Source organism: Polypterus senegalus, chromosome 6 (assembly GCF_016835505.1).
Source record: "Polypterus senegalus isolate Bchr_013 chromosome 6, ASM1683550v1, whole genome shotgun sequence".
NCBI classification, from domain to species: domain Eukaryota; kingdom Metazoa; phylum Chordata; class Cladistia; order Polypteriformes; family Polypteridae; genus Polypterus; species Polypterus senegalus.
Window position 1 is genome coordinate 125,412,015 of NC_053159.1, and position 13,113 is coordinate 125,425,127.

A 13,113-nucleotide genomic window follows, 5' to 3' on the forward strand; every position below is an offset into this window, starting at 1 on the left:
TGGTTTTTATCCAGGACACTCACAAGCCCGGACACTCAGACTCCTCACTCAGTGTCTCCAGCGCCCCAATCAGAGCCTCCATTGACTCAGAGAAGATCACAGCATCATCAGCAAAGTCAAGATCCATGAATCTTTCTTCACCAACAGATGCTGCACAACCACTGGATGCCACACCAACTGTGTGCAAACTAGTGTAAGATTAAAAAAAAATGTATGTGCTCCCTTATGTTTTTGCCACCTATCGATGCAGATATAGACAGACTGACTGTTCTCTTACTGATTAAGACATGCTAAGAATCTAGCAGGGTTAACTTTTCCATTTCTTATAATATACTTTTCTAGATACATTCTGTCATTTCCAATATCCTTTTTAACTTTCAAGGACTGGATCACTTTTTATCCTTAGGCAGTTAGACTTCTTCCAGTCCATTACCTCATCTCCTCACATTAACTCTATCCAACCTTTGAATTATGAGATCTGTATTGCATGCTGTCTTTGGTTTAATGTTTTAATCTCACTATCTGATTTATGCGATTATGTTACACTCTTGGCATTTGCACTATAAAGGCTGCCACTACTTTGTCTATTGACTATTACCACTTTAACTGTATTGTCTTGTGTTTAATTTGTGTATGCTGCTTCCTGGAAGAGAATGCATTGTACAGTGTTTACTGTGCATATGAAAAAAGAAAATAGACCTAAAGTCACACTTGCACTAATTTGTCTTATCTACATTAACTTTTTTTCCATTAAGCAATATCTTTCTTAAATATTTTCTTATCCAGTAGGAAACACTTTTAAGGACTTTTCCTAAAGCTCCCATTATTATTGCTAATGCTTAATGGCCTAATATGGGAGAGCATACATGTAAGCGTGGAGGAGCCCTGCAAAGTTCTGTCAATGCAGCCCCTGCCAGGTCTGTTTCCTTAGTTGCACTTGATGCCACAAGGATGGACTTTGACACTCTGATGCCACTGGATAAGCAGTTCAAAAATCTGGATGGCTGGAAGATTTTTCCAGTAACTAAGAAAATAATCCAATAAAGGTGATAAACTTGTTATTAAATAAGGAGTCATGGAGTTACCTGTGACTCTTCATTCTTTCATTAAGGGAGGACTGTCCAGCTTGTGGACTCCTGGCCAATCATATGTGTCCTAAAAAAAAATTAAACCTCTTCATTAATTTGAAAAACGGAATGACGCATACACGCAGTAGAAATCACACATTTAAAAGGCTCTGCTTTGTGTATTTATTAGTAAACACAAAGGGTGTAAATGCACAATTAACAAAACAGAAATCCAAACGCTGACCCGATGAGCCTTAAATATTTTCACGGTGGCATTTCCAGTCTTTTCTGGTTATTTTCTTTTCTCACAGAGGTTGTGGGTCCAACTCCAGTCTTCATGCTTCCAAAGTGTGTGCTCGTACAATTGGCGCGTAAGGAAGGCGCCTTCATGAGACTCAGCTGGCCCAATGAAAATCCCGGCATTCATTTGCTTAATTGGCGCGCGCGACACGCGGAGTGCCCGGTGCTGCAGTTTAAAAGAGTGGCCGACGGGCTTCTTGACAACGCAACGATTCGCAGCGATGGGGTTTGAGCGTTTTTGTGGGCGGCGTGTACTCGTTGCATTCTTTGCGCTTTTTCTAGTTAACTTGGATTTTTCCGGCGGCCGGGGTGTCGCGAAAGCTGACGTCGTGTGCCTCGCATCAGTAATTCAGATAACCGTCACAGCGGCGGCGCATCAGGGGCTGACATCTATTATCTACGTTCAGGGTGAGTCGTCCTTTGGATCGCTTTTGTGGGCTATTAATTTAGATGTGATTAAAAACTGATACAGTATGTTGAATGTTTTGGGAGTGGGGACCTCTCTATCCTGCAATTGTTTGTATTGCAATGTAGTGAACTGCTAAATATAACTGGCTCAGACTTTGGAAGTGAGCCTATAATAGGCTAAGTGGCTCATTTGTACCAACTGGTAACTGAATGATTCTGAAAGGGACATAAACCACTCGGCCTGTGAGGCATCTAGGGTGACGTAATGCTTGGAGAAGTCCACTATGAGCACCCCGTTAATAAGCATTTCTTAATCCCTTACTAATGCGGTAAATAAGAAAATCCCTTTTATATAAAAGCAAATATGAACATTGAAACTCTTAATAGCTGTATAGAGTTTCAAATCTGTCAATTTTTAAAACATTGACTTGATTGTATAAATGACACAGGATACATTTTTGTTCCTGATGTGTACATTGTATCTAACATATAAATGCACTGTTAAGCAAAATTTGCTTTTTTCCCCTCTAAGATTTGGTTTAACTGGTAGTCTTGAGAATTTTCTGTTCCTTGTGCCAACTTGCCAATGTGTTTAACCCTGAAATAACCATTTTATAGGTTGACTGAGTAGACCTCATTGGCAATGATGTGGCTTCTTTGACTAGAGAATGTGTACATGTTTTTGACAACTGCATGTCACAGTAAGGTTTTTACAAATTGTACTGAAACATTGAAATGTTGCCGCTCTCCCCAACCTCCACCTATGCCTCCTTGCTGGTATTCCCTTACCACTAAAACTTTTTAGTGGGCAGGCTGCCTTTAACCAATGGATTAAATGGCATTGTGGTATGACATGCTTAAGTGAACAAAGTTTTGAGCTTTGAAAAGGCATCTCCCAACAGTTACTTTCATGCAGAGCTCCTGGTGCCTCATGAATAAAGGTGTGTACACAAATGTGTATTCCCTTTTCCACACTTTGACAAGTTTTATTTATATTATATAAAGATATGCACATTTTCATGCTAGCTCAATCCCTGGCATATGCAAGTTCTCTGCTCAGTTTTGCAAACTGACAGTGCTATTGTTCCAGTGTGGGTGTTTGGTTTTTTTTTAAATCCACATCCCTGATGTGGTTTTATCAAGTACACTGAAATTAACTGCCTCGTTTTTAGTTTAAGGCATCTGATTGTAATTGACCTGTAACAATATAATGGTCCATGGAATGGCCAAACTTCCAGATACCATAGCTGCTTTAGCATTGTGACCCCCTTTTTGTCCCCCCCACCCCCAGTGCACCATTTAGAGTATTTATTCCACTATGTGTGGAATCGCAGCTCTACAACATCTGATTAAAAAGAGAATTGGTATACAGCATCAAGCACATGCTGCCTCAGCCATGCAGAGTCTATTTGAATTTCTCCCTTACAGCAAACAGTTCTGAGCCTTTCCTGTGGGGACCTCACAGTTCAGAAATAGTTTAATCCCAGGAGCTATAAACTCGATCATTTCATAAAGTGGTCCTGGTAGAACTGCTTGTACTTGTAAGAACAATTACCTCACTCTAAACTTACAATACAGTTATAATGCACAACCTGAGCTACTTTATAAAGTGTGTATTTACATGACTGACTTTTGTTTTAGATTTCCAAGTGCTGTCGTCATGGCTTTTTATATTTTTAAAGATGTAACATACTTTGCTGCATATTCATTATACAGAATTTTGGAATTGAAATCTATTGTTAAACATGTGAGGACATGGACCACGGTAGCAACTAGCTGGTGCCCAGTTCAGAGATTGTTCCTGCCTCATGCTGTATGTTTGATGGGGCAGTTGTGACCCTGGATGGAAAATCTACTACGAAGATATTTCAATGTTCCTTAACTTTTGAATTGGTGTTATTGGCTTACAGGTGGCTTTACATCTATTAGAGATTGTGTGGCAATTCAGTTACTTGGAGAAAAAGGACAGGATTTGGGGGCTAATGTTTGATAGTGATGGTACTGCTGCAATAAATTATTTCATTGAAGGTTGCACACAGCTCAGCAGCCTGGAATAACCTCTGGACAGGGTGCCAGTTCATCACTATCGCTGTGCCACAGTGTTCCCATGTTTAATATGCTTTAATTCCTATCTTGAAAATATCAAGTATACATCTTGGTATTCAAATTGTTCAAGCTGTGATATCAGTGTATTGTGTCCTGTCAGAGGAGCCCATTTAAGAAGCACTTGGTGAGTCGCACATAGAAGAACACATGCAAAGCATTTAACATGCTACTTAAGTTTACTAGTTTTTCAAATCCCATTGTAGCTAAAGATTAAGTTTGACCTACTTTTAATGACTAAAGTTGACATTTTGAGCTCAACTGTACCCTAATAAGCTTCCATATGACACTCAGATGGGTTATGACTTGCCTTTTCATGGTGATTTTGATATCTGACTTTTTTTAACCTCCTGCTTGTGTAAGGGTTATCTGCTTTCCAGGTTCTCTTGGAATTGCAAAAAGACCTGGATTTCAAATGGAGATGTGCAGGAGTATCTCCCTTCCACATTTAGAATTGGACAGCTTGGCTTATGTTGTGTTCATTCTAGAGCTGGTTAAGCCCTTCAGTTTTCTCATCTTTGTCTGATTGCACTCCCAATAAACTAAACTTTATTTGGGCTTGGTTCAGATTGAGATTTCTAAATCCTGTAGAAACACTAATCAAAGTTGGCATAATGCTAAATGGAAATTGGGCCACAATGGCCTCCACTTGCCCAAATTTAAAATCCTGTATTGCTAGAGTACCACATGTGTTCTGAATGTGGCATGGTATCTGTGCAGTGTTGCAGTTCTAGCCTTATTCTAATCTTCTTGCTTTGCTCAGTGGCTTTGGTAAAGGGGGATATAAATGAGAACACATTTTGCTTTCTCAGTAAAGCCCGCACACACAGGACTGTTGGTATGCTTCATCAGTGTAAGGCTTCCTATCTCTCCTGTGATTCAAATACCACAGAGAATTGTTAAAGTATCATGCAAGCTCTTAAGTTTGATCTACAAACCCCAGCCATAAATTTACTCATATGTAATCATTTAAATGAGCAGGTTGTGCTTTGTCACCTTGTAAGTGACACAAATGAGTGTCAACACATGATTTCTCTCCTCCAAAAATCACTTTACCCATAATGTCCCTCTCACACTTGGAGACCAGAACAGGCATGTAGCACATGTGCCCAATATCCAGCTCTTTGATGCTATCAGTACCCAGACTGCCTCCCAAAGCTTTTAAATCCTTAGACCTTTTCAGCTTCTGTCTGCACCAGTGTAATCCTTGGCTAGGTACTGTAGCTGTAAACTTCTTGTTTCTAGATGGAAGACCCAGCCACTTGCAATAACTAGCAGTCCACCATCGAATTTAATAACAGTGATGTAGACTGTGCCAAAGAATTGACAGAGCATCCAGCATACCATTTGTGGCTTGGAATAGTGATAATCAAACCTTCAAAAGTAGACTCTGGTCAATTAAAAAAAATTGACACTTTGCCTGGGTGTGGTACAGCTGGTTCTTCCTGCTGTCAGTAATTTGTATGATACAGAATAGGGCTCCCTTATCCCTTTTTTTTTTTTTTTTGTTTTATCCGTTAAACCAGCCTTCAAGTTTAATCTGACTGCTAGGGAAAACTGTTTACCTCCTGGGATGTGTGGGCTTAGAATTGGGCAATGCTCAAATTTTCAGCCCTAACTTAAACTTTTTCTTTGTATTACACATTAAAATAGGGGGTTAAAGTGATTAATTTAACTAATGAATAGTCACAGTACCCATAAATGCATAGTTATCTTAAATTCTTTGACACCTTTTCACCAGAGATCCTTGTCGGCAGCATTTGTTGCTATTATATTTTTCATTAAATCTGGTTTAACTTGAGAAATGCTTGAAGGGCACACATTTTGCAACACTTACCTTTGCATCTGTCTCTCTGTAGCTACTAATGGTTCCTGGACAGCTGCTAAAGATATTCCTAGCAATTGTGGGAGCAGTGGTGGGAATTCTCTCTATATATTTTACAATTCTTCATGCTGGCAGCCCAATGTAAGTGTGCACCAATTGGTGCAGATTTGACTTTTTTTAAGGCATCACAACTTATCACATTAAAAAGCATGTCAACTTATGACTCTTTCCATTCTCTTAGAATTCAGGATATCTGGTCTTGAAAATATGCATAGAAAGTAAAGCTGTTAATGGAAGTCTCAATGTGACCGAATATGTTACTACCAACTGCCCAAGTAAGGAATGGTTCCTTGTTTGTGTGGCTCTTCCCAATAGAATGGGACCATCCATAGCTAACTTGTAGCTCTGTACTACTTTGAGTGGGTTTTAATGAATTTTACAATTTCTACTCTTAGTTACAAGTAGAATGTCTGTAGACCAAGCATTATACAGTTGTGACATTCAAGCTTCAGATGCTGTTCCTTGTGGAGATGCTGGCATAAATGAGACAGACTGTCTGGCCAAAGGGTGTTGCTTTGATTCTTTTATGAACACCTCCTGTTACTACTCAAACCAGGGTGAGTTGACTGAATGCAATTGCTTAGAATGAGTCTTAATACTAGAGCTACACAGTACTAATGGAAATGTCTACATTTTATGCCCTCTGTGTGCCTTTGCCCCTTGCAGGTGAGGGGCAGTACTTGTAGTAGCATCACATGGCAGATTCTTCTTGGAAGGCCCATGCGAGTCAAATACAATATGGTAGAATTTTGAAAGTGGTGGCTTGATAATATGTAGCAAAATTTGCACTTTTATTTCAGAAAAAGCTGAATGCACACAAGATGGTAACATGGTGATTGTGATCAATAAGGATGTAACCAAACCAGCACTCCTACTAGACTCTGTCAGTTTAAGTGGCGGCACTGATCCACCTTGCAATCCTGTTATCCAGAATCCAAGCTTCTTAATGTTCAAGTTTCCCCTGGATGCATGTGGAACTGAGCTGAAGGTAACTGGGGAATTAATGGGACCCATGCATGAACTTTATCTTCTAAGCGATATTTAACTTCAGTCTGTCCTACACATACCAGATGGTGGGGAATAACCTTGTGTATGAGACTGAAGTAACTGGATCTATGAATATAGATCATGGAAAGTATGGTAGTATTACCCGGGACACTACCTACAGGTAAATGGAAAGTATAGACTGACTTATGTTAAACTTAGTTGAATTTTAAGGTATAATACCATACAGTTGCAGTTCTATATCTGTAGCATAAACACCTGTGAAAATGCTAGATTACCAACTAGCCTTTATGTATTTGCTAATCTTTCTAGATTAACTGCCCGTTGCAACTATTCAGCAGCTATGTTTATGCCTGCACAACTTGAGGTTTTCACACTTGCTCCACCATTGCCTGCAATGGATCAAGGACCTCTCCGCATGGAGCTCAGGATTGCAAAAGGTACAAGACTGCTGGTCAAACTAGAATTTAAAGTGACACTATTGATTCTAAAGACCATCTTGCCACAGCAGTGTCTGCCATTGATGGATAGCAATTTGACACTACAAAAGGACCATTTAAGTATTAAATTTTAGCAGCAGCTTCTTAGATTTCCAAATGAACCTCTCATTTAGAGCACTAATCCGTCCAACTGTTAGGCTCATTTGTATCAAATAACTGGACTTGTCCATACAAGTGACAAAGTAATCCAAAATGGGTATGGTCCAGGACTGGGCACATTTCTCTAGAGAAGTTACTGAACAATTTACACCTGCCATTCATGGAATGCACATTGCTATTCTGCCACACTAACCCTGGAACTTTTGAACTAGAGTAGAACAGGCTCTGTAGTTGGATCACTGACATACAGTAGGTGTCAAATTGTGCCCTTCAATGACATACACTAAAAGGAAGTGGACAATACCAGAGCCCTTTTCCAGTCTGATGCTTCCTATGAGTTCTCAACCCAACTCCTTAGAAATGGTGACCCTAAGAACACAAGCTTGTGGTGTCTGTTGCATCTTTATGCAGCAGAACATGCTATCTGAGCTAGTGAATTTAGTCCTGGGATACTCTGCCTTAAATAGGCAGATTTAAACTGTACCTAAGTGATCAGGGATATGAGTGTGACCAATTGGAGCCTTAAAGCTTGCTTACAACCTGGAGTCTAAAGATTTACTGATGGGGACAATGCAGCATTACTATCAGATATGGCTGGCATAGAAAAGTAAAATTTACCTGAATGTTAGGGTAAATAAGTGGAAAATCTCCCAATGAAACTAGAGGTCACTTAATTAGTAGTTTGTCCTGTCTAATTGAATACAATGGGATTCCATGTAGAAGCTCTGCTGGTGGTTTGTTAGAGGAAAAAGTCTTGCCTGTAGAATAAGCATCTAGCATAACTAATCCTTTTGCAGATGAGTCTTATGGGTCTTACTACACCACTCAGGATTACCCCATAACAAAGTTGCTGCAACAACCAGTCTATGCTGAAGTTGCTCTGTTGGGGAGAACTGACCCTAATATTACCCTGGTCTTGGATAACTGTTGGGCAACTTCCACACCTAGCCCATATAGTGAGCCTCATTGGGATCTTCTTGAAGATGGGTAAGTTGAAACCATATCTTGATACTATTGCTCTTGGTGGTTTTTAGCAATTTTTTTTTTTTTTTGGCAGATGCTCTTACCATGATGACCCATATTTGACTCTGACTATCCCTGTAACTGCAACTACAGGGGTGCAATTCCCAAAGCAGATCAAACGGTTTGTGCTAAGAATGTTTACATTTATTGATCATGTCCTGAAGAAGGGATCTCAAAATCCTGTAAGTGAATTAAGTCTAAATCTTCAGCATTCTGTTGCTATAAATGACAATTTTGTGATGCATGTACCATTTGCAACTGTTTGCAGATCTATCTGTATTGTAGTGCAGCAGCTTGCTACCCTTCTGCTGAAGATTCTTGCACAACTACCTGTGTTACTAAATCAAGTAAGCTAGTGGCTTACACCCCTTAAACAGCTGTAAAGCAGCATGATTCAATGCATTAAACTTTTGCCTACATTTACTTACAGGGCACATACGTAATGTGGACTTCATGAGGGATTTAAAGCTGACCCACAGTGGACCCATTGTTTTCCAGGAAGATGAAAGTATACATCAGAACTGTAAGTGGGATGATATCTGAATTGTCTCTGCTTGAATGAACATGCCAAACTTACTCTTGGGTCTTATTGCAGGGTTTGTAAGAAGCAATCCTTGGATAGTGCTGGTAATGGCAACTGTGGTGGCAGTAGCTTTTGCCACTCCAATTCTGATCTACAGAAGGAAGACCCCCACTTATGTTCCCTTAAAACAATAAAGACTTGTTCAGGTTTTTCATTTTGTGTAGTGTCCTAGTTGTATAGTCCAGTAACACTTTGTCTACATGCATAAAGGCATTTAATAGTTGTATCCAATAATAAAGGGGGGTGGTTAAGTTTTGGTTTGGAACTCTATTTCATTACCATTGGTGTAGAGCTGCAGCTTGGTGGGGGAAGTTTGACACTGGGGCTAGCCAAAAGGAATGTTGACTAACACCTAACCTTTCTGGGTTTGTTTTAAAGGGCAATTGCTCTTGGTGTTGTGTGGGTGGGCTCCACAAACCAGTGTTTCTTTGCACCAGTCCCAAGCCCAGATAGGTGGGGAGGGTGGTCAGGAAGGCCATTCAGTGTAAAATTTTGCTGGAAAAATGTGGGCAGTAGTCCCGGTTTAATTACTGGATCAGGCAGGCCTGGTGGTAGCCATTGTTAACCCAGGCCTATCTGCCAACAGGCTCCTGGTGGAAATTGGGCTAATCTTGACTGAGGGGAAGGTGGCATGTGATGGTAGGAACTTTAAATGTTGGCAATTGGACTGATAAGGGGAGGTAGGTGATATGATGGGGAGAAGGAAGGTTGATGGTGTGAGACCAGATGGAAGGGGAGTTGGGCTGGGTGTATTGGAGGTGGGTTTATTTTTGTTATGCTGGGGGTGGGAGGAGTAATGGGATAGGGGTTATCCTAATGGGGTGTGGTCACTCTCACTCTCGGAGGTAACTTTCAGACTGATTATGAAGGTGTGAATGTTGGTGCATATGCCTCACATATTGGGTCTGCAATGGAGAGATTTCTAGTGAGCTGAAAGAAGTGATGGAGAATGGTAGATATGACTGGTGAATGAATACATACATAAAACTGAGGAACAGGGTGGTGTGTAAGTGGAGGAAGATGTACACAGGTAAATATTTGCCTATGCAGGCTGGTCACTCTGACACTTGCAGCCTGCAAAGTGTTGGCAAGGGAAAGAGTTGGGCAGCATCATATCATGGTGTGTAGGAGAATCTTGGATAGTAAGGGGTGGACAGAGCCAATGATCAAATGGTAAGTTTGAAAAAGGAGGCAAGACTGGCAGTGAAGTGGTACCAGTTAGCTGGGCAACTGTAGTAGTAAGGGTGATGGCTAGAGCAGTCTGTGGTGACATCTGGACAGAGGAAAGGAAAGTGGTGGTGGTGGAATGGAAGTACAGCAGAGTATACAGAGGAAGGGGGTTTTAAGTAGGATAGTAAGATGCAGGAGTATGAGAAAGGTAGAGAAGGCTAAAGAAAAGGTTTGAGTTTTATAGGAGGGGTTGAAAACTAAGGAGGGAGGAAAAACCACCTGTACCTATTGGCTGGACCAATATGGGAAAGATGTGCAGCAGGTTAGGGTGATAAAGATGAAAACACTCAAGTGAGATGAGTAGATGGAAAGAGTACACTAAGAGGCTAACAAATGGGAAGGTTGGATGATAGTGACTTAGACTGTTCTAGGTGCTCTAGCTGTGGAAGCATGTATGTATTTAAGAGTGATTTGCAGTGGAGTTTTTAACCAAGTTTAATGCAGACTTGGAATGTGAGAGGATGCCTGAGAAGTGGTACTGAATCACAAGAATATGGGATATGCAGAACTGAGGTAATGACACATATAAAATTGAGCCACAGCATGGTTATGGGAAAGGGGCATGGACTCTAGGTTAAGTAGGGAAGTGATGATTAGTGAGCCACCATATGATGTTAGGAAAGAGCACTAAAGATGTGATGTTTGCTCGGAGGGTGTTTGATGGGGAAAGCTGGAAGCGGTTGCATTGCATCTTTGACTTAGGGTGCCTAGAGAGGACTTGTGGTACTGAATTAGGAAGTCTGGCAGCAAAGCATGGAAGAGCAGTACAGGATACATCTAAGGGAAGTGTAGCAGTGATGAGGTTGGCAGTTAGAGTAACAGTATTCAAAGTAGAGGAGGGTTTAGCTCTGAGCCCTTTATTTGCAATGGTGTTTGATAGACCAGCTTAGACAGGAGACCCATGGACTATTTGCAGGTGATATTGTGATCTGTAGGGAGCAGGTCCAGGAGACCCTGGAGTGGTGGACATATGTTCTAAAGATGAGAGGAAATTAACTGCCATAGAAATCAAGACAAAATATGTGTGAATGAGAGGCAGGACAGATGAGGATGCAGGGAGTAGAGTTGATGAAGGTGGGAGTTTAAATACTGGGCATTAACAGTACAAAGTGGAACAGGGTGCAGAAGTGTCAAGAGTGATTTGTGACAGATTGGTGCTAGCACGCTTGAAAGTGAAGGTCTACAAGATTAGTGAAACCAGTTTGTTTTTAGAAGTTGGAGACATAGGCACTGACCTGTGTATTTGTGGGAGTTCTCAGTGTTGTGTGACTGCGGATGCAAAGACTAAAATTAACTTGTAGGGCAGATGTGTTAAAGGTTATCCCAGTCTATCCTCCTACTTTAAGTGTGGCGACAGTTGAGGAGCACTGGCCCACATTTAAAAACGTTTTACATGTAATGCAGTTCAGGTACATAGTTTGGAATTAATAGGAAATTTAAACTGTAGTGGGTTAAAGTTTTCCCTTTTTTTTGTTTTTTTAAATATAATGTTAAGGCATATGAGACTAATAACTCCAAAGTGAATTGTAGAGTGTATGAGGACATTAGGGCAACTATTAAGGATTTTTGGGAGGCTTAAACAGTTGCATCTAAGGCAAAAGATGACCGTAATTCTTTCAGTGTTTTAGTAGTACAAGAACAGTCAAGGAGAAGGAAGTGCACCAGGAATAGTAAAGAGGGGTGGTGGTGGGTTGACATAGCGGACACTCTGAGCATGTATTTTTCTGAGGTCTTCACAAGTGGGCAAGTAACAACTTCCCAGTGCTAAATGGGACTACTAAGGAGGTACTGAAAGATTTGGAAATTGTAGAGGGAGAAGTACTGCTCAGATTAAATAGGCTGAAATTAAACATCACCAGGAGACGCTATTTACTCTTCAGTTGTAAAGGAGGCTAGTGAATATATAAAAACCTTGACACATTTTTAGGAAGTCACTGCTCACTGGTGAGCTACTGAAGAATTTGGAAAATAGCAAATGTTATCCCATTATCTAAAAAGGGTGAGGGGGCAGATCCAAGCCACTATAGGCCAGTAATCTTCACATGCATCACAGGAAAATGGAAGGAATTAAGGATACAATTTAGCAGCAGATAGCGAGTACAGGAGTGTTTCTGAGCAGTCAGCATGAATTCAGAAGGGGGAGGTTGTTTTACTAACCTGCTGAAATTTTATCAGGAAGTAACAAAAGGATATGATCAAAGTGGCACCTATGAATTTATCTTGACTTTCAGAAAACATTTGATAAGGTGCCACATGACAGGTTGGTCATCAAATTAAAAAGTGGGAGTTCAGGGTGATTCTTTTAGGTGGGTGTAGAATTGGTTCAGACACAGGAATCAAAAGGTGATGGTGCGAAGAACCTTCTCGGAATTGACTGATAAGAGTGATGATCACAGGGGTCAGTGCTAGGGCTGCTGCTATTTTTAATATAATGTGTATAAATGATAGGAATATAAGTAACAAGCTAGTTAAGTTTGCAGATGATACTGAGATAGGTGGGTTGGCAGATAATTTGGTGTCCATTAAATAATTACAGAAGGACATGGACAGCATCCAGAATTGAGTAGATTTGTGGCAGATTAAATTTAATGTCTGTAAATGTAAAGTATTATACAGCAGAAGTAAAAAATATTAGATTTGAATAAAGAATGGGAGGTCTGAAAATCATGAGTACACTTTGAGAAGTATTTAAGAGTTGTAGAAGACTGTACCGTATCGACTTCCTGACAGTGTTCAAAAGCCATTGGGAGAGCAAACAATGTTAGGTTACATAGCCCAGTGTGTGGAGTACAAGTGCAAGGAGGTTATGCTCAAGCTTCATAATGCATTGGCAAAGCCTCATCTGGAGATCTGTATGCAGGTTTGGTCTCCAGGCTATAAAAAGCACATGCATTGCTAGAAAGTCTAGAG

At 40.5% G+C, this 13,113-nt stretch overlaps 1 protein-coding gene across 1 annotated transcript; it reads left to right on the forward strand.

The window, feature by feature from the left end:
* The first annotated feature begins 1,557 nt into the window (after positions 1-1,557).
* Positions 1,558-9,130, forward strand: LOC120531555 (zona pellucida sperm-binding protein 4-like). The gene is made up of 12 exons (XM_039757070.1): positions 1,558-1,775; positions 5,738-5,844; positions 5,945-6,038; positions 6,159-6,320; positions 6,564-6,751; positions 6,834-6,931; positions 7,081-7,208; positions 8,165-8,354; positions 8,425-8,572; positions 8,659-8,737; positions 8,821-8,913; positions 8,986-9,130. Exons 1-12 carry the CDS (start codon positions 1,589-1,591, stop codon positions 9,105-9,107), a joined length of 1,596 nt encoding a protein of 531 aa, XP_039613004.1. The 5' UTR covers positions 1,558-1,588; the 3' UTR covers positions 9,108-9,130.
* Positions 9,131-13,113: the final 3,983 nt, after the last annotated feature.